We start from the raw sequence: 27,931 nt of genomic DNA, 5'->3' as shown, positions 1-27,931 counted from the left end.
CGGCTCTGTTGACTGTCACACTGCGAATCCGTCCATGCTGTCACATTCTGGTGTGTGTTGGTCCGGTGAGTGTCCCCGACTGTTGCTGGAGTGTGTGTGTCCGTCGTTGGGAGAGCCCACCTGACGGTAAGCGGGGGTGGGCTGGCTGGAGCTCCTGTTGGTACGACGGCTGACCGGGCGACTCTCAGGAGGCGGAGCGTCCTCCCTGACATCAGAGCGGAACAGAGGTCGGGAGTCAAAGGTCTTTACTAGGTATTCCACAGAATTAACGCTAGACTTATTTCATTTGTAAGGGTTTTGTAGCATGAAATCAGAACTGTGAAGCTTGTTTGTGGAGCTTTGGGGTAGCGCTGCATGCAATGTAAAGTAGGCCTACACAATTTATATTGAAATAGGCTTATTATGTGGAAATGAATTGGGTAGAGGAGAAAAATGGTTTTCCCATCGTCACACTGTTTAGTGCATCATTTCACAAAGATTTAGATTTCTAAGCCGAAAGCACAACTTGTACTTTCACTGCAAACGTTGCTGATTTGTATCTGATAAATAACAAAAACAAATGCGTCCATATTCTACACCACAATGGATGCACAACATATACAACATTATATTGATATAGTGATTTTCCCAACACTCGAAGACGCTTTACAAGAAAATAAGGTAAAGAACAGCCAGATAAGAGTCCAGAGCCAAGTGGAAGAAGGTGTGGGGGGGTAGAGGAGTTAAAGGTTGACGGGTGAGTTTTGAGAGCAACAGGTTTGCCTTTCTGGAGGCTCTTCTCACTGAAACGGCTTCTCTTCTACAGACAGTAGTGCTCCAAGCAGCAAACCTGCACAATGGATAGACTTTCTCCTGGTAAAGGAAATAATATATTGTTGAGAAGAAATTGGGAATATTATGATTCAAGTCCAGATTTGCGTTGTTTTAATTGTGTTTTTATGAACCGGAAATGTCTTTGAGTTTCAAGAAAAGCGCTGTTTTTATAAAATGTATTATTATTATTATTAAGATTTAGTATGTCTAAAGATGTACTTAAAATGCAAACGTGGGTTTTTAATATGTCATAGTTGAAATAGGTCATATGTTGGAAAGAATGCCATAGTGTCGTTATATTATTGTGTATAGAAATAAATACAGTACGTAATAAATGTGGTTAAAATGTAATTACATATGATATAATATTACAGCTTCATTATCCCTCCTCACTGTTGCGTTTGTTTTAAGTAAAGGAGAAACAGTACTTGAACTGATTTGATACCATTCATAACTACTTTCTGAACTTTCTTTCCCCTTTCAACTCCGAGCCGCCACATGTGAGAGGAGCTTTTGTTGTCGTGGCTGAAATGATGATTGATCTGCCGTCCCTCTCCTCTGAGCTTCTCCTGTAAGTCACAGATATGGAGAAGGGATGTAGCTTGAAGTGTCTCTCTGTCTCTCTGTCCTCCCACGCTGACTCTGCTCCCATCGGCTTCGAAAGCTCGTGGACTGTCTCAACTTCATGTGAACCATATCTCAACTTCATGTGAACCATATCTCCAAATATTTGGGCGAGACACTGTTTATATGCAAAAGGAGAAATCCTGTCTGAGACGTCAGGGTGGGAGTTCAGCTGCTGAGCATCGGCCTGGAGCTGCTCTGCATTTCACTCAGAGGAGCAACATTACTAAACACAGACCTTTTGTTTAAGAGAGTTTAAATAGTTACACTTAAATAATATCGGCTGAAAAATGTACGAGAGGACACCTGTACATTTTACACTTGCACATGTGGATGCTGGACTTTTGCCCTAATAAATAAGTGCCTAACATTTGTGTAATTATTCCTACATATTGATTTGAGGTTAAAAACAAGAACTAGGGACCATCTAGTTCCATGAGTACGACAGAATACTCAAGGCTCTGTTTTTCCACTTACAGCAACTTCATGTAGTAGTAATAATAATAGTACATTTTATTTAGAGCACACCTTACAATTCAAATATTCTTAAACATGGTACAAAAGGACAGTAACAGCTGGGGACCTGTTGCACTCTGATCCGTACAGCATTGACGTGTGGCATGGCTCTATAGACCTGAGCCAACGTCATTGCAGTTTGCCAACATTATACATAACACTAGTTCACTCACTGCATCTGTATTTTGTCTTGAAGTGATTTTGCTGGACATTCAAATCATAAACACATCAAAGATTTCGGCTAATGTATTACATTAATGCCATTACTTTAATGTATGGTTTTTTTAATGCACTTTTTCATTTCACGTTAAAATAACCTTAACCCATCTAATATGCTCAACAAATGAACAGCAAACGTTCTGTACAGGCATGAGCCGCTCTGTAACCAAATGTTACACTTGGAGTTGGCCTCGTCTGACATTGATATGCATTTAGATGGTTTCTTTTAATAAAAGCTTTTATATATTCACGGGGTAGAGGGCAAGCTGTGCTGCCGGCTTCAAATGAAAGATAAATTGGACAAAATAAAGGATCACACTACAGAAGGGGAAACTGTTCCAACGCATTCATGTAACTCAACTAGGATTTAATCTTGCCATAGCCTATAAACACGGACGACAACTCTGCACTTGAATTATTTCTAACAGAAGAGATTCACATGTAAAACAAGAAAGGGCTTTTTGCTATCTCACAGGGTTCATTTGGAACTGCTGCAACAGTAGCTTTGTAAGCTAACGATTATAATGTGTTCACGATCATATTTGAAGATCAGATGGCAGTCATTTTGTTCTGCTGATTCCATCCCGGGGAATTTACAACGTGTGGCTCGTTATTAATAAAAGCGTCTCTCTGTTTAAACACCTTTTATGTTACCTATGTATTCACGATGTCTATGGTAGTACAGGGGAGGAGGATTACAGCTGCTCTCTAGGTCTAGTGATTGACATTAGCTGATGCTATGATCCAGTAGATGAGCCAATTGGAGCAGTTTGCAGCCAAGTGTCTCGCCCAAGGACACTTTGACAGGCTGACCCTGTGATTGGTCAGAATCCCTCCTGTCCTCGGTTTTGCAAACACGATTGTATACACATCAATTTAAAGCCTAGATATAGTCACAGACAGTGTTGGGGTTAACAGGCGTGTTACTGTAATCAGATTACATGTATCTGTAACACGCTACCGTTGATAACAGCAGTAAACACATGACGGATACTAAGCACGACACACACTTGAAGGTGTTCTGCATAAAGGGAGGACAGAAAAAGTAATCAAACGTCCCTTTTCACGGGAGCAAACATGGCAGAGGCGCAGAGAGAAACAGACGGGAGTATTTCACAAAACACAATTTTTGCTTTAAGTTCCAGCTTTGCTTGCTCATTATTTCTGTTCCTTCCATATCATTTAAAACTGTATATGTGGTAGATGTATTTACTGAGCACTATGTATGCAATCTAATTAAATAGACATACAGTAGCCGAGAGGTCTTATTAAAGCCATGCAGTTTCCGTGTTGTAATAAAAGCGTACATGACTGCTGCGAGTCTCAGTCGGGAACTCTCAGCAGAGCTTGTTGACAGGGTCTCATGTTTGAACTCTCGGGAACGCTGGAGAAGATCAAGAACATGTTGGTAACTTTTAATGACTTATACTCCGGCTTTCAGGTGAAGCAAACAGCGACTGGTGCTATTTATAGTGTCAGCCATTATATCTGCATCAGTTTACCTGAAGAAAACTCCGACACTTGATTCTGCACAATGTGAGGCTTCCTGTGAGAATGAGACATTGGGAAATTAAATCCTAACTGTTGGAAGAACCCTACCTAACCCAGTGTTGTTTCAGAGACATGTCCATCACCGTCTGTATCGACATGTTTCTTTTCTTTTTTCTATTCAACTCTGGAGTGTTGATTCTATTTCTATCTGGAAGCTTTTGAGTGTGTTGTCCCACATCTCATAAGAAGCATTTTTAATTGCCTATGTCTTTTTATGTGTGGTTGTTGATGCCTTTTCATGTGTTTCCTTAACTGTGTCGTAAACCAAAACCCATATTATGCTAAATAATGCAAATGTGAAAATGTGTGTGCACAATAATGTGAAATCCATATGTCCATGCCCTCTAACAAACGGCCAGGCTGCTGACACCTCTCCACTCAGAGAAGCTTCCTATTCATGGGACTTGTTGGCGATAAATGAACAGCAGAAACTCGCCAGACACTTGGAGACTGTGGATTTGTTCCCTCAGTTATCTGAGCGCCCTGCTGCTCTACAGTACCTGATGTCGTTGGAGAATTCCTTCTCAAAGCCCCGTCTGCTGCTCAGCTTCCAGAGTATGAGCCCGATGAAGACCAGCAGGATGAAGATGAGGAGCAGAGAGCCCACGATGCTGCCGACGATCACCGCTGCTCTGTTTGGAGCTGTGAACACAAGGAATCAACACAGTGGGAAGAATCCAGTATTGTGTTATTTTAACTGCGTAGTGCAGTGGTACCTCTCCAGGGAAATAATGTCTTCTCACAAATCATAGATACAGATTGTCATTTTCCAATAAATATGTGTTTGTCTTGTCAAAGTGTCCAAAACAATAGGAAATTGGGAACAACGCTTATTTGTTGCTTCCTTGCCGAGAGTTAGATTAGTATAAGTGACCATCATCTGTAGATCTACGGCAGCTATTAGTTTAGTACAAAGACTAGAAAAAGTGAAAACTAAAATGGCATTTTGAAGAACGCAGACTCCCACCAAGGTCTAGATGTTGATCTGACTTAAGGAGGGTACATTTTCCAATAGCCTTATCTCGTAATGTTATTCAACATGAAACTAAAATGAGATTAAAATGGAATCAGTTCTTTCTTTGCTAATGCTACACTACCACCTTATACATTTCCTTAAACAAGTTCATTAATGAACAAAGAAACATCCTCCAAGGCTCGCTCATCCCTGACATAGCTATCTATTAGTATATATATTCAAACATTCGGATTCATACATATCTTGATATTACAAGAGATCATTAAAGTGTGTCTCCCTCACAGACAGCAGATCACGACATCACTCAAATGTTAGATCTGGTTTGTTTTATCTACAAAGATGTGTTTTTACGAGGGCTTACATGGAGAACTATTCTTTGCACGGACACACTTACTTCCCCAGGTCTCTGTTGGTTGCATGGCAACCTCACGGCGATGACAGGACTTTAGAAAATTGGACTATTTCTGGATATTTCTCTAACTTGGTGTAACCTAATAAGCCAGCAGGCTCCTTTAATTTCCCTCGTCCTTTAAGGCTTTGTAACAGGCTTAATATAATTCAATTACCTTTCCAATGATTTCTCTAGACTAAGCTATATATTAATTGTCTGAACAAACTCAAAGTATGGAGATAAATAGCTTTCAGCATGTTTATAAGCTTCAGATGAAAAAGAGGTATGTTTTCATCTCAGAAAGACAGGGCTAAATTGGTAAAAACATCCACTACAGATCAAGAAATTGGAGAAAAGCCTGAAAAGTTAGAGGATTTTTGAGCAGAAACCTTCATCTTATAATATTGTAAATCATCGTGCAACACCTCTAGAGGGGGAGCCTAAGGGTTGGAACCTATGATCTAGCACAGCACCCTGCGTGTGAAGTGAAAGTGAGTGATGCCCTGCCTGGAGCTGAACGTCTGAGCACTGTGACTGGAATCTATGAATCCTGCTGGATGTAATGTAAGGGTCTGCTCCACTGATCAGGAGGCACACAAAGACACACATGTTATGAGTCCACAGAATGGAGAGTCTTTTGTTTCTATGAAGAGTCACAGACTTGAGTTTCCTCCTGGTGAAGCTCTGCCATGTCTCTGTCTTCTTCTCTTCTTTCTTGTTTAGAAGTGATACTGCACATCAGATATGCCGTCAAAACACAATTTCCTCTTACCTTTCACAGTGTGCCAACTTAACTAATATGATCAGGTGCCTATGAGTGCACTTGTTCGCTGCTGCTGCCCTTTTTCTTGATAATTTCTCAAGCTAATAGGAGGCTGTCGCCGACATCCCTCATGTTAGACTGAGCGACTCAGCAGCAGGAAGTCAGAGCTGATGGGATAAACGCTTTGTCTTCTGTGAATAAAGCAATTCTTTGCAATTGACTGTGACCTTATTCCGTCACCATTAGACAACTTAATAGGGAGCACACATCCATGTTACAGTGGTTAGTGAGAGGTCGTGGCAGAACTACAAAGAGAGGAGACTAAAGGGAAGGGAATGTGGGTCTTTCATGTTCACATGTGTGCGTCACTGTGTGTGTGTGTGTGTGTGTGTGTGTGTGTGTGTGTGTGTGTGTGTGTGTGTGTGTGTGTGTGTGTGTGTGTGTGTGTGTGTGTGTGTGTGCGTGTGCGTGTGCGTGTGCGTGGGGACTTACTGTGTGTGTGGGGGGGGGGGTGTTAGTTGCCTTACGTTTGTTGGCTTTCAGGTTGATCCGGCAGTGTGCGGCCCCTACAGCATTGTTCACTTCACAAAGGTAGAATCCTGCGGAGCTCTGAGAGTGGTTTCTGATTCTCAGCTCCCCACTCACGACGTCTGAGAACACATGAACGCCCACCATCACGGATTAAGCAACGTACTGTACATGAGCTGCACACACAAGGGGATACAATGCATGAGCTCTTAGGCTTTCTGATTGTACACATACAGTATGAAGATGTTTGAAGAGGAGGAGAGCTGTTAAAGGGGCCCTATGATGCTTATTTTCAGTTTAATATTGATATGTGTCTGCCTCTACCGTGACATGTCTCCATGCTTTAATGTTCAAAAAGCTCTTATGTTTCTCATACTGCCTGTGCTGCTGCTCTAACCAATGGAAGCATGAGTGTTACAGAGTGACGTCACAATGTTGCAGAAGTAAACAAAGAAGTGAGAGAAATTCCCTTCCCTGGAGGGACACGGTGCAATGCAATTTACACTCAAAAATGTCAACTAGATTATGTATATTTATATTATAAAGAGTGAGGGGGAGAAAATGGTGATTATTCACTAGAGTCCTAAGTTGATTATTACCAGTTTGACTATAGATTTCTGTGTTGCGTTTTTCCTAACATTTTTTTAACCTGACTTTCTATTATTTTCATAGAATTTGAAACATCTGAATAAATAACGAGTTCGGACATTTGTTAATCTTGTAAAGCCCACACCGTACATTCAACAAGAAAATGTGTTTTCATTGAGTTCCTAAACAGCTGTCCCCTGTCCTGACACACACTCTTTGATCTGCAGTAGCACCATGACATCAGCAGAGGTCACACTCACCCTGTGTGGCCGCAGCCGGGAGGGGGCCGGTGCTTTCTCTCCTCCAGCTGTACAGTAAGGGAGTGGAGCCTCCTGCTGACTGGCAGTGCAGAGAGACAGCACCCCCGATCAGCTCCCCCCCCTCCACCCAGCACTGAGGCACTGACGGCTTGGCTGGAAATCATACAACAAATGGATCATTTCACTTCCATTTCTATTCCTTTTTCTGGAAAAAACAGTACAGCTTTTTAGCTAAGATGAAATTGGAGGAACCATTTAAAACCACCCACATGTCAGATCAACCTGATCTCACCAGAATAGGTGACGCTCACATTGCTCTCCGCAATAAAGGCGACATTATCAAATCGGAATATAATGTTCTTTTAAAAAACGTTAACTAAAGGGAACAATCTATTTGACACAGCTGAAGCTCTGGCCTTCCTTAAAAACGAACTAAATTAATAAAAATCACAGTTGTATTACACACAATGCACTGTTTTTTTAGATCAAAAATTCGTGTAACCATAATACATTCTGACGAAAAATACAAATTATTATGAATACAAATAAAATAAAAGAAGCCTCCCGTGAGTTACTAAGCTATAAAGTAGATTTTAAAAACGTTTTATAGAATAAAAGCTCACTGCTGGACGTTGTATAAATGCGTGTGTGCATCACGAAAAAGGAGCCTCATTCACTTTACATTGGCGTTGTTTGCGTGGTGCCGACACGTACATGTAGCAAAGTTCGTGACTCCACCACGCAATGCGGTGTTAAGGAGTCGTGATGGAGTCACGCATTCTGGTGAGACCAGGTTGTGTTAGATGGTTGGCACCGACAGTTATGCATTTTTATCTCTCACAAATCCTATCAGCGTGCACATAAATAAAGTATACATTTGTAAATCGATAGGCTTGATGGGTTAGAGAAGGCAGAAACATGAAGTACAGTCCAGTTTTGGGAGATGAAAGAAGACAGCGACTGGTGGTGATTAGAGTGAGATGTATTGCAATACTCACTGACAAAAGAGCTTTAAATCACAACATCTCACACATTGGACTGTTGTTCCCTATTTACATTATAAAAGAAGGGATCCAGCTATCTACTTTCAATCGCTGCATTCTTTGAAGCACTTATCCTGCTCAGGATCATACAAAAACCCTGATCTATAAAATGATTTGTTTGCTCTCAGGACTGTTTGTGTTGCTGTTAGGCTGAAAACAGCTTCAGGCTGTCTGTTGATATGGGAGCCTTTGAAGCAGATATTTTTATTCAACCATCTGCTAGTTCTTATCAAGCGAAAGGTGATGTGATTTGATCGGCTTTGATATGGAGCAAGAGTGTTGAGAGAAAAGTCCTGAGAAAGACTTTGGGTAAGACACCACAGGGTCAGCTAAAGTTCAACACTGGTTTATGCTAAATAAATAGTCCAAATGTTTCTTCCATAAAAATGACAAATTTAAAATGTTCGGAACTCTAAGCCTTAAACAGGGCGACATTTGATTTTGATTTGATTCTTGTAAATGATACTGAACTCACTCAGGCTAAAGAACATGTAAGTGCTCTGGTTTGACGATTTGATTTTGTGTTTGAGTTTTTAACCCTTAATTCAAAGTCTTTACAATCTTCTTCTATGGAAAGAATAAATTAGATCTGATGGGGAACGTCACATTCCTGTGAGACAATTGTGTTTTTGCCATATTGTAAACCTTGTTCCTCTCAATACCCCTCCCCCCTTTTGAGACTGTTTCTGACATTGCTTGTTATTCTAGTTGAAGTCTAAGTGGGCAGATAATGGAAGAGAACTTTGTGAAGAAGAAAGAAAGGAAGTTCAAGGCTGGGCAGTTTGGGAGTGCATTCATTGTGAAGCTTTTAAAAAGTGAAATGAAAAAGCTCTTAGGGTTGTATGTTTAAAGTAGTTCAGAAAGTTGTAATGGGAAATAGATTTAAAAAATAGTCTTCCAATTAAATCTTATTCTGAGGAACATTGTGTCCCATGCATCTTTTACATTACATTACATTGCATTTAGCTGACGCTTTTATCCAAAGCGACTTACAATAAGTACATTCGACCAGGAAGACACAACCTTGAGGAAAACAGAATCATATAAGAACATCAGGTTTCAAAGAGCCAATCGTTTCAAGTGCTGCTCAACTGGCCAGTCCTTTATTAGTATATAAGTGCTCTGTTAGCAGTTCTTTGTTAGTCATTCTATTGCTCGAAGTGGAGTCGAAAGAGATGAGTTTTCAGTCTGCGCCGGAAGGTGTGTAAGCTTTCTGCCGTCCTGATGTCAATGGGGAGCTCATTCCACCATTTTGGAGCCAGGATAGCAAACCCACATGTTTTTGCTGATGGGAACTTGGGTCCCCCTCGCAGCGAGGGTGCAGCGAGTCGTTTGGTTGATGCAGAGCGTAGTGCACGTGCTGGGGTGTACGGTTTAACCATGTCCTGGATGTAGGAAGGGCCAGATCCATTCGCAGCATGGTACGCAAGTACCAGTGTCTTGAAGTGAATTCTAGCAGTTACCGGAAGCCAGTGAAGGGAGCGGAGGAGCGGCGTGGTGTGGGAACATTTAGGAAGGTTGAAGACCAGACGAGCCGCTGCATTCTGGATGAGCTGCAGAGGTCGGATGGCACATGCAGGTAGACCAGCCAGGAGGGAGTTGCAGTAGTCTAGGCGTGAGGTGACGAGAGCCTGGACCAGAAGCTGCGTCGATTTCTGGGTCAGCTGGGGACGTATCTTCCTGATGTTGAAAAGCGTGTATCTGCAGCAGCGGGTTGTAGCAGTGATGTTTGCAGTAAACGACAGGTTGTTATCTAGGATAACACCCAGATTCCTTGCAGTCTGAGTCGGGGAAACAACAGAGGGGCCGATGTTGATAGTTAGGTCAAGAGAGGGACAATCTTTTCCCGGAAGGAAAAGCACTTCAGTTTTGTCAAGGTTGAGCTTGAGCATCTGATTTGGGACATAATCATGAAACATCTTTGAAAGGGTTATTTATGAATGACTTTATTCATAATAAAGATGTCTGTTAATAGCTAATCTCCTTCTCCACCCGAGTTACTGCTCAAGCTCTTCAGGTCATATTAGCTGGGATAGAATTACTGACAAAGAATTGCTAACAAAGCACTTATATACTAATAAAGCCAGTTGAGTAGCACTTTAAATGTTTTGCTCTATGAAACCTGATGTACTTATATGATTCTGTTTTCTTCAAGTTTGTATCTTCCTGGTCGAATGCACTTTGGATAAAAGCGTCAGCTAAATGCAATGTAATATGTGAATCAAGTAAATATTCAAATGTCAAGATGAATACACTGATACATGGCTCTATATGAAGTACATTTCAAATGACTATTGACCTGTTTTATTCTCTAAACAACAGCTCAATCTGTATCTATTCATTTCAGAAAAAACAGCCCTTTCCAGAGTTAGTTAAGATGATTGATTTAAACACAATGGTCGAAAACTGTGCACATGTTGACCATGAAACAGGTGAATGGTGTGAATATCAAGTTGTTTTTTGTAAACGCTGTGTTCTAGGATAGCATTGTGTTTGTTTTTATGCATTTTATTAATAATAATCACTAGAGAGAATTTCAGCTGAATTTAGGGAGCAGCTTGTCATTAAATACACGGTTTTTTATTTTATAGAATAAAGCCTGACTTGAGAAAGCCTTTAATCTGAACCGACACTGAGAGAGCAATTCAATTAGTTTCCTTGACATTCGTGTGACCTTGAACAAAACTGACCCCCACAAACCACTAATGGATGCACATCAGTGTGGTAATGCATGTAGAAGTCTTAAGAGATGAAAGTGGGCATGGGTTTGTAGTATATGGCAAGTTTAATGGATACTGGCATGTGACAAGGAAACATAACCTTCATGGAAATAGGCAACCCCAAAATGATTGTGGCTTCCTTCTCCTTTAAAGGTCACCTATTATGCAAAATCCACTTCTTCATGTCTTTTATACATCAACATGTGTCCTCTCTGTGTAAAGAGATTCTGAAAGTTTCAGGAAAAAAGATTCGCTCTCTTTTTGTCCTGATCCATTTCTATAAAAACCTGTCTGAAAAGGAGCTGATCAGATTTTGCCCACTTTATGATGTCGTAACGATGTTTTGGTTTGTGTAACCGTTAGCCAATCACCAACCAAGGTAACCCCCCCCAACTGTCTCTCAGAGGGGCGTGGGGAGTGGTTCCTTATTTTCATCTAAAGTAACAGACAGAGAATCAGCACTTTTGAAACAGGGCTGAAACAGAGGGGATTATGGGATGCTGCAATGATCTGTTTGGTGTTTCGAGCCAAACACTTCAGAGGCATGTTTTGTATATATCTGAGAGCTGTAATATATTGATGAAAAACAGTATAATAGGGGGCCTTTAAACCCAATACATTCATGGCTGTCAGAAGTTCATCAATAATGTAACGTGTGCCAGGCCCAATGCCCCTTCTTACCCATGACCACCAGGGACACCTTCCTGGCGTCCACTCCAGGGGACTTCTTCACTTTACACTGGTAGGTAGCACTGTGGGCAGGGGACAGCGGAGAGATAGACATGGAGGCGTCCCCCATGGAGGGATCCGGAGCAGCAAATCTGAACCCTTTCCCAAGAGCGCTGTCCCCATGGATGTATGTGGTGCCGCTGGTGAAGGACAGGAGCTGGTGGAAGACACAAGAAAGATTGCACAACAACACCTGCTGAACATTGTGTGTGTGTCCCCCTCCCCCCCTGTGTGTAGTGGAGTGACATTGATCAGCTGGACAGAAACACAGCCCCAAATGAATGCTAATGTTGCTCTATCTCTTATTGGGAAGATAATATTATTTCCTGTCTGCCGGATGATGAATGAGCCATTATTTCCCAAAGCATTAGCATATCACTTTATAACTTTATGTGACGATTGTTTAAAGGCTGTGTGGTTATTTTTGAGTCTCTCTGTTTCCTAGTGGACAAAGTTCCACACAGAGGATTTCTAAAAGGCAGAGGAAAAATGCACACACCAGCCTCCTGAACTTGATTTTAATTAACAAACAATGTACATTATGGGGAATAGAATTTTAAAAATGTGAAAATAAGTGTGAAATCCAGATAAATGAGATGTTTTAAAGATGTAATTTCAGTTATGGGATAGGTCACAAGAGTTTCCAATCATAGTTTGGCTCAACTCGACTCACTTTTGGTCACAGGTCCTTTCCTTTAATTGGTTTTCCTCGGCAGATTTTACTCCCAAATGATGTGGGTGGCTCTGCTGATAGCTTAAAGCAACAGCACATGCAATTGCCATGAACAACAAACATAAGATTCTCTGCACTCAATAAATTGCACGCCTCTATGTATGGCATAGTGTACGCTGCTACATATCAATACTTTATATATGCTAAGTGAGCCACGATTGTTTTTGACCATCATTTGCAGAGTTTCAAATACTAGAGTCAGCTCACAACGATTGGATCCTTGATCTAGGTGGATCCAACTAAAAAGAACCAAAGAAGTGTTGAGCTGAGCCATCTTGTAACCAAGGTTGGGAAGGTTACCGTAGCTCAAAAATGTGATCTGTAAAATATAATCAGTAGTCCCATCTGAGTATCACAATATGAAAGTAATGTATGGGGCGGCTGTGGCTAAGTGGATAGAGTGCTGGACTTTGAATCAGGGGGTAGCAAGTTTGACTCCTACTGCAGTCAGCATGTCGTTGTGTCCCTGGGCAAGGCACTTCACCCCAAATTGCTCCTGTGGGGATTGTCCACAGTACCTGATTGAAAACATGTTTTTAACAAATCTTAGTTGATAAAGATTTCACTGATTTTTCTAATTTATAACTTAAAGTGGCCCATCATGCTATATTTGAAACATATATTGCAGGGCCATACCTTTAAACATGTCTGTGAAGTTTTTTTTCAAAATACCAAACAGATCATGCATTTTAGCCATGCCTCATTTCGCTCTATTTGCTCTTTTCCAGCCCTGTTTTTGCAAGGGCTGATTCTGCTTTTGTGGCAGACACTTACAGGCCTGGCATATGTAATACAGTGTCTCCAGCGCTTTCGAGCGGTCTCTCATTCCCCTGATAGGTGGAGAGTTGCCCATAGGCGGAGCACCCCTTTTCTGACCTCAGAAAAATTCAAATAATAATCATCTCCGTTGCAGCCCCGTTTTTAGAGATTTGGGTATGGAGGAAAAGAGAGAGTGTTGTGTTTTCTGACACTTGGTGAGTTCCCTGACACACCGGTGACACATATTCATGTATAAAAGACGTACAAAAGTGCATTTTGCATGATAGGTCCCCTTTAATTTACGAGGCAATATACCTCACCTCGGGGCCCAGCCCTTCGTATGTAATCTATACTACAAAAAGTGTCCTAATACTGCATTAAAAACCAAAAATGAAATTCCAGGCAGTACGACACACTGTAATCCTGCCAGTAATACCTGTTTTTTATGTAATAACAATGTGATTACGTCTGTTCTTAATGTAACAGTTTGACTATACAGTTACTTTCATTTGTATCCTGATTGCGTTAACACGGTACATGTGATCCGTTACTCCCAAAGCGCGCCTCTCACCATGTGGTCTTTCTGCGTGGTGTCTGGACTGACCACGGACCATTCGATGTCGAGTTCTCCGGTGTCCGAGGGGCTCGGAGTGTAACGGCAGCCCAAAATCAGCCTCTCTCCCTCGGCCTTCTGAAGGGTCTGTGGGCCCGTGGACATCACCAGCATCCCCCCCGCACACTTCAAATCTTAAGAAAAGTTAGACAGGTGTTGAAATTAATCAAACATACGTAATATATATAAAATACTCTTGCCATACAGTTTTATGTATACTTTTATATTTTAATAATGATTGAAATTTGTTTTGCAGAGCAGACCTGGTAATAAGTTAAAACATAATCGTTGCTGCCAAGAAATATATGACTAATAAGAGCAGGAAAAATTCTATATATGATATACAATAAGAAAGAGCTCCAAAAGCAGCACTTTAGGAATAATGATTAACATATGAAGTATACATTTCAATTTACGTCCGGCAAAACAAGCCCTACACAGGTGTTAGTTTACGCAGGGGTGCCCAACCAGTCGACCGGGGAGATTCCCGGTCGATCGCGAGATGTGTCTAAAAATAGAACAACAATATTCTGTTTTATCGTTAATGTCCTATAACATAATCTTCCCGTGCCAGAATAATGTACTTGAACGCACCAAAGCTTTGTGATTGGCCGGCGTGACCCCATGTGTGGGGGCGTGGCTGGTGGTGTCAACCATAGATTGTATATATAAAGGTGTCAACAGGAGAGACAGTCCGCACACACACACAAGACCGCAATTATGGCAGAAGCAAAAGAGCCCAAAGTATATCATTTTCACTCCGAGTGGGAGGATGATTATTTTTGTATCTATTCTAATTCAAAGTCCATCTGTCTCATCTGCAATGCGAGCGTGGCTTTATCGAAGAAGGGTCATTTAGGAGCGGCATTTCAAAACAGTGCAAAAACGCTACGAGACGGAATTCCCTCCCAATTCTGCCCAACGCTCCCAAAAGGTGAGGGACCGGAAAGGACAGCTAGATGCACATCAGTCCATTTTCACCAGGCCCAACAACAAGAGCAAGGCTGCTACCAGAGCATTTTATCGTGTCAGTCACGTTCTTGCGAAACACATGAAGTCTTTTAAAGACGGCGAAGTTGTGAAAGAAGCATTCCTGGAGGCTGCAACGCGCTTTTTTGGGGACAGTGAAAATAACAGTAGCATTTCAACAGGTTTTTGATATAATAAAAACTCAAGTTAGATAACTCAAGTTAGATACTAATTAATCAGCTGTAAGTTTTAGTTTGTTTGAATTTATTCATTATAATTATTGTACAAAATGGTATAAGAATGCAAACTTAAATTGATTATAGTCTATCATCAATTCAGGTTAAGAAACTAGTGTTGCTTGCATCCTATTTTAAAGGCATTTCTTTTTATACTCGACTAAAATGCAACAAAAAAAGGGTTTGATTTTATTAATTTTGTCTTTTGTATTGCACTTTGGCAGCAGATTCCTGTGTAGCTTCAGATCTCAGTTGTCTTATTAGTAGGCCTAATTTATACTTTTGTAGCAACACTATTTTTATATAATGGCAAAGAAAGGGTTCAGAGTCTTTTCTTTTTTTCCTTTGTCATATGTGGCAGCACTGTTCAATGTTTCTTGAAAACATTACCCACTGTAGTGTGACGTGTGAATAAACTTCAACTCTGTATCAACAACTCTGTTGTGTAACTTCAGTTAAATACTTGTATGTGTGTAGATTCGAAAGAGGTAAAATAAAGGATCTGCAGTATTTTATGGAGTATTAATCGTACAAAGGTCAGTTTTATAAAAGTAGAAGTGTGTATTTACCTGGTAGTAGGCTGTCAGTAATGGCTACGCCTCTCTATTTGGACTGGTAGATCTCGGCAGACTGGCACCTTTAAAAGTAGCTCTCGGTTCAAAAAAGGTTGGGCACCCCTGGTTTACAGTGTCCTTCACCATATGTTCAACCACATGTTTTGTTATGATTGAAAACATCTTCAAGTGGTTTCATGAGATGAAAGCGCAAGGAAAGAGCCATCAGCCAGATTCTCATAGCAACATTAGAATTATGAAGAACATTTTCCATTAGTGGTTTCATTCGATGTCTTCAATATAAATGCACACTTGACTTGTTTTCAAGGGGATTGTCTCCTATCAAATCAAATCAATTCAAGTTTTATTTATATCGCACATTTTTAAACAATTTTTGGTCGAGCCAAAGTGCTGTACATGTAATAAAAACACTTTACTGCCATAGCAAACAGAAGACAATAAATTACAACAGCAAATATAAAAATGGTCGTACTCCGCTCTGACTAGAAGGCCAGGGAGAAGAAGTGAGTCTTTCGTGAGGATTTAAAAAACCCTAGTGTCTGGGCCGACACATGGAGGGGCAGAGTGTTCCAGAGCCTAGGGCCAGCAGCTGCGAAGGCTCGGTGACCTCGGGTTTTGAGCCTGGTCTTGCCAACCTTAAAGCTCTGGCTGGGGTGTAGCGATGGAGGAGTTCTGCTATATAGGCCGGAGCCAGCCCATTTAGTGCTTTAAAAACAAATAAAAGGAGTTTAAAATCAATTCGGAACCTAATTGGAAGCCAGTGCAATGAGGCCAGATTGGGGTGATGTAGTCACGCTTTTTATGGCCAGTGAGAAGACGAGCAGCTGCGTTCTGCACTAGTTGCAGGCTTCTAATTGACCCACGTATAGATCATTGCAATAATCCAGCCTCGTGGTTACAAAGGTGTGAATAACCCTTTTTAGGTCTTTAAAAGATAAAAACGACTTGGTCTTGGCCAATAGTCGTATTTAAAAAAAGCAGGTCTTGACTACGCTGCTGACCTGCTTATCAAATTTAAAAGCGCTATTGAAGGTCACTCCAAGGTTCATGACAGAGGGGAGGATGTTTTTATTGAGGGAGCCCAGAATATCAACCAGAGAGGCTGGAGGTTGGGGTCCAAAAAAGATGACCTCGGTCTTGCTCTCGTTGAGGGTGAGGAAGTTTTGGATCAGCCAGGATTTGATCTCTGTCAAGCAGTCCATCAATAGCTGTGATGATTTGACATTAGAATTGAGAGGCAGATAGATCTGTACATCATTGGCGTAACAATGGAAGGGGATGTTGTGTTTTGTGAGAATTGAACCTAGAATTAGAAAAAGAATAGGGCCCAGAATAGAGCCTTGGGGAACCCCACAGGTAAGAGGGGCTTTGGCAGAGGAGAAGGCACCAGCTGCACTGAGAAGCTACGGTCTGTCAGGTAGGACCTGAACCATGCAAGGGCAGAGCCTGTGATGCCTGCGGACTGTTCGAGCCGCGACAACAGGATGCTATGGTCCACAGTGTCGAAGGCAGCTGTCAGGTCTAACAGCACCAGGACAGCTGGGCTACCTGAGTTGGCAGCTAGGAGCAGATAATTAAAAACTTTTAAAAGGGCTGTTTCAGTGCTGTGCATGGCTTTGAAGCCAGACTGAAACTTGTCATGAATGCCATGCATGGTTAAAAAAAGATTGCAGCTGGGCGTAGACTACTCGCTCCAGGACTTTAGATAAAAAAGGTAGCTGGGAGATGGGCCTAAAATTTGCGAGAATGGAGGGGTCGACATTTTTCTTTGTAAGTAGTGGCTGCACCATGGCATGTTTGAAGGTAGCTGGGACACATCCTGAGCTAAGAGAGGTGTTAATTAGTAATAAAAAACTTGCTCCAACTGAATGGAAAACATCTCTGAGAAGGCGAGAGGGAATGCTGTCTGAGGTGCAGTTTGTCAGCCGCAGGTGCTTGACAACATCCAAGAGAGAAGAGAGGGATACAGGCTTAAAGTGGTCGAGGACAGCAGGGCACAGAAAAGGAGCTGGATCTGGGGTAGCACTAGTGTGGTCTAGCCTAAGCGCAGATACTTTTTCGATACAAAAATTAAGAAACTTATCACAGAGAGTGGCCGATGGCACAATTGAAGAAACATCACAGGGATTAATGATAGAGTTGAGGACATTAAAAAGAACCTGAGGTTTATGGCTGTTTATGGAGATTAACAGAGGAATGTGTTCTGTTTTGGCTGCTTTGACTGCAGAAAGGCAAGCACGAAGGATTTCTAGGGAGACATGGCGTTTATCCTTTTTCCATTTTCTCTCTGCACACGTGCAGGTGCGTCTGAGAGCACGAGTACAGTCATTGAGCCACGGCTCTGAGAGAATGGACATTGAAGTCTCCGGAAATCAAAACATGATCGTATTTTACCATGATCCCGGACAGAAAGTCAGAAAGGTCATTTATGAAATCCTTATTGCACTTTGTCGGACGATACACGACTGCGCAGAGCACAGGCGAGGCCGGGTTCAGTTAAAAAAGCTGCAACTCAAAGCTAGTGTAGCTAGTTACAGGGTGAAGCAATCGGCATTAGAGGCTAGCTCTAAACACTGAGGCTATGCCCCCACCATGGCCGGTGGCACGGGGGGAGCTGAAGAATGTACAGTCAGGAGGAAGAAGTTCAGAGAATGGTGTATACTCGCCAGCGTGGACCCAGGTCTCCGTGCTGCGTTCATACCAGACCATACTTGCCAACCCTCCCGATTTTCGCGGGAGACTCCCGATTTCATTGCCCTCTCCCAGTTTCCTCCCGGGGTCATATGTCATATTTCTCCCGCATTTCTCCCAATTTCTGACAAAATCAGATTTACTCAGGACTGTTTCCACTCGGACTTGAATACAGCTACACCATTGTTTGGTTTCCAAGGTTGTGCGTCTCTTTAGCAGCGCGCGCAACTCAAAGTCTGAGGGTGTGTGGGTGTGAGATTTTCTCCGGTGGGCCGCGGCACATTTCAATTTACGTCCGGCAAAACAAGCCCTACACAGCTTTTAGTTTAAAGTGTCCTTCACCATCATCATATGTGTTGTTATGATTGAAAACATCTTCAAGTGGTTTCATGAAATGAAAGCGCAAGTAAAGAGCCATCAGCCAGATTCTCATAGCAACATTGGAATTATGAAGAACATTTTCCATTAGTGGTTTCATTCGATGTCTTCAACAATATATAAGTGCACACATATTGAGACAAGTTGGAAATGGACTTGTTTTGATATTTACAAGGGGATTGTGTCTTAGAGGAAAATCACTCAATATCCAGTGTGTTCACTGTTCAGAGATTCAAGCATTCTGTTTTACTCCGACGGTTACCCTTTTTGTATTATTTTTCAAATCATGGAACAAACTAAAAAGGTGCATTTGAGCCCAGACACCAGAGAAAAAACAAATCCCTGGAACATTAGAGTGTCATCTGGAGGCATAATCTCAAAGCATGATTGGACAGTAAGTGAGCGCCACATGTTGAAGCTTACACCACTGAGGGCCTACAGCTCGTCAGTGTTCAACAGAGACGAGGTTATATCAGGCTGATAACCCTCTCAAGAAAGGGGCTTCGTCAAGGCCATGCAAAGTATTACAATAGAGGACAGTCATTGTGTGTGTGTGTGTGTGTGTGTGTGTGTGTGTGTGTGTGTGTGTGTGTGTGTGTGTGTGTGTGTGTGTGTGTGTGTGTGTGTGTGTGTGTGTGTGTGTGTGTGTGTGTGTGTGTGTGTGTGTGTGTGTGTGTGTGTGTGTGTGTGTGTGTGTGTGTGTGTGTTTGTTTGTTCTTACCGGTGCTCAAGAGACTTGTGCTGAATAACAAGTAGACGGACGACCAGGGCAGGAAAATATCAGTGAAGGTTTTTCTAATCATAGTGTTGCTGTCTGAGATCAAATCATGGAGATGGTCAAAACGACTAAGATTATAACAAACATATATAAATCTGTACATATGATACTAATCTTAAGAGATGAAGCAGAATATTAATGTTTTGTTTCTATAGATATCACCTGAATGCAGATCCAAACGTCTGACAGTGGAATACAAAGGGTGTAGCAGCAGCTCTCGCTTTACAGAGAACTCCTTGTTTACTTCCCCCCTCATTCCCATAACACCTCCTGATTGGACGGCGGCTCCACCTGTTTCACCTGTTTACAAGTCGGTTCCCTTGGTGTTGTGATCCAGCTGTTGATATTGCCTCTCAAACCCTTCAACGTTTCCAAATGTGTGCTCTTTATAATCCTCACAACTGCTACAACTAGTAAATTATGTTAAATAAGAGTGTAATGAAGTTAGGTTAAACCTATGGGAACGAGCACGAGGAAATCACTGCTCAGGCATAGCAGCTGAAGAACAATAGCTAGCAATCCATTGTGAAACTGGAGGAGGGACCCTGCAATTAAATAGAGTTTCTGGTGATGGATCTGATGAGCACTGCTACTGAAAGCATTAAATCTGCAACACAATCGTCTCTACACTCAATAATATTTATCTGACTGCAATATTACATCCACCTTCAGCTTCATTTGTTTGTATAAAAACATAGTGGCTGGACATTCCTTATTTTTTGCACGCACAATACACCACTTTAGAACCTTTCATTTGTCCGATGTCCGTGGTGTCAAATAATCACGACGACAAAGGGAGCTCATGAGGTCTCAAGTCACGAGAAACTGGTTGTGCCAGCAAGGTTTCTGCACAAAAGCAAGAGGAATACAAAAAAAGGGATAGAGTTTATCTCTGTGCCAGATCTACAGGGAAACAGCCTTTTTAGATGAGAAACGCGGGGTGTCCTTCAGTAGATAAAATGCATAAAATGGATTAGTTGTAAAGGATAAAAGGCTCTATTCTCCTGTGGAATAAAATATATTAAAAAAATTCAGGTGACCTTTTTTTTCTTCTTTTTCACAAGCTTTGGGCATTTTTTTCTTTTGATTAGATTTTTTACTTCCAGTTTTCAGAAACATATACATATAGATCCTGCTAATTTCCTCGATGACACCCACTTCAAAATGTTGTCGAGGGATGCATTGTACTTTGCTGGAGGAAAATGATGTGCTTTGAGAGCATTGGAACTGTCATTCCATAGACCTTTAATGTGAAAAACATTTGAACCTTTTCAGGACATCATTGTGTACTGTGCGCTAACCAGCAGAAACACAACGTTAGATTCAACTGTACCGTCAATGCACAAAGAACCGGTACAATAAAAACATAGGTTATGTAGCAAAGACGCTGTGTATGCGATTCGCAGGTATCCTTGGATTGATGTCTGTGATGTTTTCTTTCTGCAGTTTGCTACACTGTCATACTGTTGTTGAGAGTCAGTGGTGCAGCAGTCAAATCTACATGAATCCTTAGAAAAGGGTGGACAGGAAATACAAATGGACACCCAGCAACCTTAAGTGGACTCCACAAATATATATTTAATTTTCACAATAGTCCTAAAATAACTATGACAAGAAGTTATTTATGGTTGAAGTGTGATGAACAGCAGGGCAATGGCAGGCTCTGCTCTGATTGGTTTGCTGGCAGGCTCTGTTGTGATTGGTCAACCGCCTAGATGTCTTGCTCCTTAATCACGTACAATGTGTTGGAGCGCTAGACTATAGAACTGTGAGTTTTACTTAGTGATGTCACTATGTTACTGAAGTACACAAATAAATCCAATTGAGGCGTATCAGGGGGGGAGAGAAACTCCCTCTGGAGGGAACCTTGGGATTGTTGCATTTGCAGACTATTTACAGGTTATATATATTGTATTTCTATTCTGATTCATCATAGGTCAAATCTTAATTTGTCGTTTTGTGCAGATTATTAACAAACAACTTTTACGGCCCGTCCACACAGCGGACATGGAGTGTTGCTGGCGTTGCTCGCTTCAAAAGTTGAGCAATGTTCAACTTTTGACGCCTCGACGGAGGTGTCAGCCAATCGAATCATATGCCAGTACAAGCTATAGCCAATCAAACCGCGTGCTTGTGGGGCGGGAGATTCATGTGATTGGTTGTTGGTCGAGTGTCAGACACGCCCGCCGGCAAGCGTCAACGCACGCCGCTGTGTGGACGGGCCGTTATGTGTGAGAAAGCTTTTTTCTTATTTTCAGTTTTTTTTTTTACAATAATACTTTTCTTGCCCGTCAGCATGAAACTCTTTTGACATTCTTATTTGTCTTCATTGTGAGGCCATCACCATATGGATAATGTTACAGGTTACAAAAGAAAAATGGCTCTGTCACTGCTTGGGGGTATTTCAGCAAGCTTAAGAAACAATACTCCTAAACATGAACGACTAAAAAGAGACTTAGTCATTTGGGTCTGTGTAACCATTATGCAACACAAGATTTTGGCCAAAGTATTTTTACATAACTTGCCAAGTTTGGCTTCCCTGGGATTAATGTTTCTTGAGCTAGAACATAAACAAAGACAGAAGAAAAACATGCAATCCAAGTGAGGTCTAAAGGGACTTTCACTTCTTGGATTAATACACAAATCCTAGAAAATAAACATGACTACTTGTTCCACAAAACCTTTGTTGGCTTGTGTTTTATGCAAATGTATTACACTATTTTATTATCCATTTTTAGAAGATAGCAGAGACAGTAAACCAGTCGAATGACACCCAAGGCAGTAGTTCTTCTTTCCAATGATATGCCAAAGAATTGCAAGTAAATGCCTCCATTATACACCTTTGTTTACTCCCATAACATAGTGACATCACCATGTAACATACTGGTGCTTCTAGTGGTTTGCGCTTCAACACATTTTACGTTATAGGCTAGGAGACGGGACATCTCTAAGCAGTTGACTAATCACAATAGAGCTGACCATCTAACCAATCAAAGCAGACAGAGGGTGAAAGGAGGTGCTGCAGCACAGGCAGTATGTGAAAAATAAAGAGCTTTTTGAACATTAAAGCATGGAGACATGTCACAGTCGAGACACTAAATACAATTATGAAACCCGACAATTAGCATAATCGGCCCCCTTTAAAACAACAACCATTTGCACTTCACACCTTTAATATATGTCCATAGGCATATTTTTATGTTTTCTTTTTTTTACATATTTATTTATTTTCATTTCAATCAAACAAACACAAATGGCAAAAAGCACAACAGGTGGAAAAGGCTAATTATTATAATGTAAAACAGTTTAAAAAAAGAAATTAATTAATAGAATAAAGTAAATAAAAAGGTATATTAATAACAGTAGGTGATGTCATACTTTAAAAACAGACTTGGCAACATGGTTTCTCACACTTCCTCTTGCATGGTTGTTAGTTTCATATTGTTTTTGTATCCCTCTGTTGAGTAAAACATGTTTCAGGGATTTCTTCCCATGTTTTATTTTCAATATGTTCTCAAAGCTAATCTTTTTTCACAGCACTGCTCTCTGGTGCCATTCTGGCAACAGCTTGATATAATTTGCTGCTGATTTTCTAGTAATTACTCCAATCTGTGTACGGGTTACTAAAGGGAGATGATTGTGTTTTAAGTAAGTCCCAGTTGTTGTTGGGTTATCAATTAATAAATATCCTAATTGTATATAGTGACAGAAATCGAATTTGTTTCTCTTTTCAAAACAGTGGAATCTGATGATTGGCAACATCAGACTTGTCTCGGGGCTCAAGTTGTTCAAAAAGATCCAGATTGGTCATTCAGAAAATTCAATAGAACAACCATATTCTGCTAATACACATATATTTCTTGTTAACAGAATAACTGAATTACAATCAGTGGTAAATACATTTCTAACGTATCTGTATTTAGTTGACATTTGATGCTACTTCATACTTCTTATCCACTTCAAATTGAAAGACAATGCTGTACTTTGCTGGCAGTATAAAAAGTGTTTGAAGATATCGCTTAAAATTGCGATTACATTAGTGGATCAGTTAAAATCCAGCTTTATGATAAATAGTATTCCAAAAAGGCCATTCTGCATAATGATTACTATTAGTTTTTGATTAATTTTAATGCTAATACTTTTCTACTTTTACTTACGTAACATTTTGAATGCAATATTTATACTACTAACAGAGTATTTCAACAATGTGGTGTTATTACTTTCATTTAAGTAAGGCCTGTAAAGACCCGAGTACTTCTTTCACCTCTGCTTTTATCAAAACAGCTGACTGCAGAGGGTGTGAGCTAAACGCTGACCCTCTTATTGGTAGAAGTGTATTCATCCCCTGCGCCAGAGTTGCCAAAAACGCACAAGACCTCCCATCTGACAGAGCCTTTACTGTTCACATAACAAAAGCCTGTCTCTTATTACTGGAGTTTACACTGCCGACTCTCTAAAGTAGGTCAAAAGCTCATTTTTCATTTGTTGATTTCTGTTTCTGACTCCACAGTTTACTAACACACGTTTTAGGTTGGCACTCCAGCTCGACTGACAGCGGACATTTGGGATGTTATTATTGTTGGAGCCGGGCTATCTGGGCTGAGTGCAGCTCATTTGCTCAGAAAAAGGAATGCCAAGTTCAGAATACTGGTACTGGAAGGAAAAGGTTTGTGGAATTGAAAGCAAATTGATGACCTGAAATGTGAGTCATTTTATACTGGATTCTTTCAGCTGTGAAATTGTTGAAAAGAGGTATGCCTCTTACAAAATCATGCGTGGTATTCCATGCAGATCGGGAGGGAGGAAGCACAGTGTCCTACTGAAATACCGGCAGCTAGTGGAGTCGATCGCTGGGACTTTGGAGGGCAGTGGGTAGGAAGGTAAGGAAGAAAAACTACTGGGAATAAAAAATAGGAGGTCAAGACATGTTAGCATGCTAGGCTAATGTAACTTTTGAAGAGTCACTTCAATGATATCTTTATTTGTAAAACTATGTATTACAAGGATTTTCTTAATTGACTAGAGAAATTCGCTAATAATAAGACTTTGATGTATTAGCACTTGAGATGGGTGCAGAGGTCCACTGAATATGGCACACGTGTAAATCATAGATTATGGAGTGAGTTGATAGAAATCAATGGAAATAAATGTCATACCTTTTTATCATATAAATAAGTGCATAGGAACTTTGAGGAAATCATTAGGGTGGGCCTAATCTACAATACATGATGTAACAAATGTACTTAATGACTCGGGCCAAGTGGTGCAGGCAGACAGCATTATCACTGGACAATGGGGCTGTTGGAACCAGTCAAAGATAAATGGGTAAAAATGTATGATGGTCACTTACTGTATACCATAATTGCCCATTTATGAGAACGTCTAAGTGGGTTACTTGTGAAAACAAATGTAAAAGCTGGAAATATTTGAAAATGAGGCACAGTGACGAATACATGGTTTATACAATTAACTGTGAAACAAATATAATGGGGATTTGTATTGTTCAATGGCATTGTAGTTTCAAGGCTTTGATGCAGTGCTTATTGTATTACCAACTCTTACCGGAATGAATTGTTGCTATTTGGAAGTATTCATAAATGGATGACATGGATATGTAAGTAATGTGATTGTTGTCTTTGTTAGATTTACACAGATAGGTAAACAAGATGACGTGCTTAAAGGCAGCGGTTGGATTAAGTACTCATACTAATACTCTTGATGGAGTAAAAGTACAAAAGTATCAGCATCAAAATGTATTCAAAGAACAAAAAGAAAAATGTACTAATTTTGGGGCATCAATGGCCCTTTCAGTAACATAAAGTGTCGAAGTACTATATAAGGCCAAAAGTCATTAGAGTATCAGAAATGCATGTACAATTATGGCACGAATCGCTCATTCAAAGTAGTTTTAATTATTAGAATAAGGATCATCCTGTTTATGTACACGCATTTGGATCGCCGTTATTTGTAGAGGTCCAGATTTAGAGACTTTATTCAAATATTCAATTGGATAAGTGTACTGAATTGTTTCATATGAGCATATAATGTGTTTTAGATGTAAAAAGTAAGTAGTGATAAATACATAGTGATAAAAAGTACGATATTGCCTGTGGAGTAGAAGTATAAGGTAGCATAAAGTGGAATACTCACTGTCTACATGTAATGGAGATCCACTATAAGCACTAAAGAGTCTGTCAATCATGGAAAGTTTGCTAACAGGGCACACGTGCTTCTCTCTAATGGTTCTTGCGTACATCAGCTGCACCTGTCTAATTTCATTATCTCATGGAACATCGTCTCCTCGCTGTTCCAGCCTGACAAACTGATGTAAAAACACTTTTATAGCAACTACGTCCATCTCACAACAGTTACATCTCTCATAAGTTTTCATAGAACAGAACTTACTCGTCGAAAGTTTTGTTTGAAAGAAGGATGTTGCTGGGAAGTTTTAGTCACGATTCAGAAATGTTCTGAAAGTAACAAGCCATCAAACCTTTTTATCTAGGAGGCGTCTCGCTGGTAGGATAAAACATGCAGTCAGCTCTTGCAACCCAAATAGAAGAACACTATTCAAGAGCACTTAAAGACGTTTTAATGGAAGAGGAATTAACACCCTTAATTCATGGCAAACAAATAGCATGCTAACTACTTACTCTCTCTTTCAGCACTCAAACGCACATCCTGGAGCTCATAAGGAGCTGGGCTTAGAGACCTATCCGCAATTCAGTATTGGCAAGAAGGTGCACCACATGGGGGGTCCAGGCGCCAAAGTTCGCACCTAGCACCAGTATCCCTGCTCTGTCCCCACTGGTGCTGATGGACCTGACCCAGCTCCTGTGGAGGTGAGCAGACGTCTGACTAGAGAGACTATCCTTTGAAAACCTAGAAATGACTGATAGGTATCAATACAATACCACAAAATATCATACATAGTTGATAAGTGGTTAAGTATCTATGTTTATATTATTACACTGCTTTGTTGAATACTCAGTTCTGATTGGTCAGTTTAGACATTTCAGAGGTTGTACATTCTCGCAAACAGACCACTGTTAAGGAGAAAAAAGGGACTATTTGCAGTCAAATCAGCATGCAGAATAAAGTCAGGCAATTTAATGTAAGCCATAGAAGACAGACATAATTTTTCGCCATCAGAAAAGCCGACAGGGAGATTAGGATCCTGATGTGAAGCGGAGGATCTGAACATATCCCTAGCTTAAAAAACGACCATGCATACAAATCCATTGATCTAAAAAACAAAAGAGATTACAAAAACCTTACACTAACATCACATAGTCTCTATTACAACAACAACAACAACAACAACAACAACAACAACAACAACAACAACAACTATACAGACAGATCAAAGTACAGATGGATAACATGTGAATACCAGCACGTGTATCTTTTTTGCAACCCTGTCTCCTAAAAATTACGTTCCCACAGAACTAAACTGCATTCTCAATTACGTTTAGCTAGAAACGTATTTACTCCCACGTTACGTTTGTTATGAACGTATCTCAAATACGTTTATTTTCTACATATCTTCTAGAAACATGTTTTCTCCCAGGTTACGTTCCTTATGAACGTATCTGAAATACGTTTATTTTCTACATATCTTTGCCATTTATTGTCTTGCTTATAATAATGATAATAGTCATTTATAAATATCATTTTAGAGCACACCTTTGAAATCGACAATCGGGCTCGATATATGGTTAAATTAAAATCAGTAGGCGAGGCTGTAATTTCGCCAGCTGTTACGGCCCCCTACACACGGCGGCGTGCGTTACCGCTTGGCGGTGGGCGTGTCTGCAGCTTGGGGATTTTTTACGAACAACGCGACCAACAACCAATCACATGAATGTCCCGCCCCGGATATACAAAGCAAAAAAGCCCGGTTCTTCTATCCACTCTAGCCAAAATGGATGCCGGTTTGGTAGCAAGGGTAGCATTGGTATATGCATTGTATCTCGGGAGGCGACGTGTGCGTCGCTGTTGGGTACATCCGATATTCCGAAAACGTCTGCAACGGGGAGAATACCACGTTCTGGTCCAAGAGCTCCGTCTGGATGACGAACTGTTTTACCAGTACTTCAGGATGAGCAAAAGGCCATTTCGACGAGTTGCTCGGCAAAGTGGGTCCCCTGATAACAAAGACAGACACCAACATGCGTTTGTCAATCGGACCCGCCGAGCGACTCGCCATCTGCCTACGGTATGTTTAGTGTATTTCTACTTCTTTAATCTGACTCTGTATAGAAAGAGAGAGAGAGTGCATGCCATTGACGAATGAAGTATGTGATTTATTTCAGATGGATAACATTAATTAAGATAGCTAGGTTAACACAGTATTGCTCCCCTGTGTGGTGTGTGTGTGTGTGGTGTGTGTGTGTGTGTGTGTGTGTGTGTGGGTGTGTGTGTGTGTTGGTGTGTGTGTGTGTGTGTGTGTGTGGTTGTGTGGGTGTTGTTTGTGGG

General features: G+C 40.9%; 1 protein-coding gene across 1 annotated transcript; it reads right to left on the bottom strand.

Moving 5' to 3' along the window:
* Positions 1-15: 15 nt before the first annotated feature.
* Positions 16-19,478, bottom strand: vsig8a (V-set and immunoglobulin domain containing 8a). The gene is made up of 7 exons (XM_034096448.1): positions 19,397-19,478; positions 13,785-13,960; positions 11,674-11,878; positions 7,230-7,382; positions 6,381-6,503; positions 4,224-4,365; positions 16-205 (listed from the first exon to the last, which is right to left on the bottom strand). Exons 1-7 carry the CDS (start codon positions 19,476-19,478, stop codon positions 16-18), a joined length of 1,071 nt encoding a protein of 356 aa, XP_033952339.1.
* Positions 19,479-27,931: the final 8,453 nt, after the last annotated feature.

Source organism: Pseudochaenichthys georgianus, chromosome 12, assembly GCF_902827115.2.
Source record: "Pseudochaenichthys georgianus chromosome 12, fPseGeo1.2, whole genome shotgun sequence".
Classification (NCBI taxonomy): domain Eukaryota; kingdom Metazoa; phylum Chordata; class Actinopteri; order Perciformes; family Channichthyidae; genus Pseudochaenichthys; species Pseudochaenichthys georgianus.
This window is presented reverse-complemented; position numbering and strand designations above follow the sequence as displayed.

What these genes read in the sequence shown, in the direction of transcription:
- vsig8a (XM_034096448.1), bottom strand. Translation starts at nt 19,478, where the DNA reads ATGATTAGAAAAACCTTCACTGATATTTTCCTGCCCTGGTCGTCCGTC. An exon ending in CACAAGTCTCTTGAGCACCG is followed by an intron (nt 13,961 to 19,396) that starts GTAAGAACAAAC and finishes ACTTTTCTTAAG; the next exon opens with ATTTGAAGTGTGCGGGGGGG. An exon ending in CCACGCAGAAAGACCACATG is followed by an intron (nt 11,879 to 13,784) that starts GTGAGAGGCGCG and finishes GTCTTCCACCAG; the next exon opens with CTCCTGTCCTTCACCAGCGG.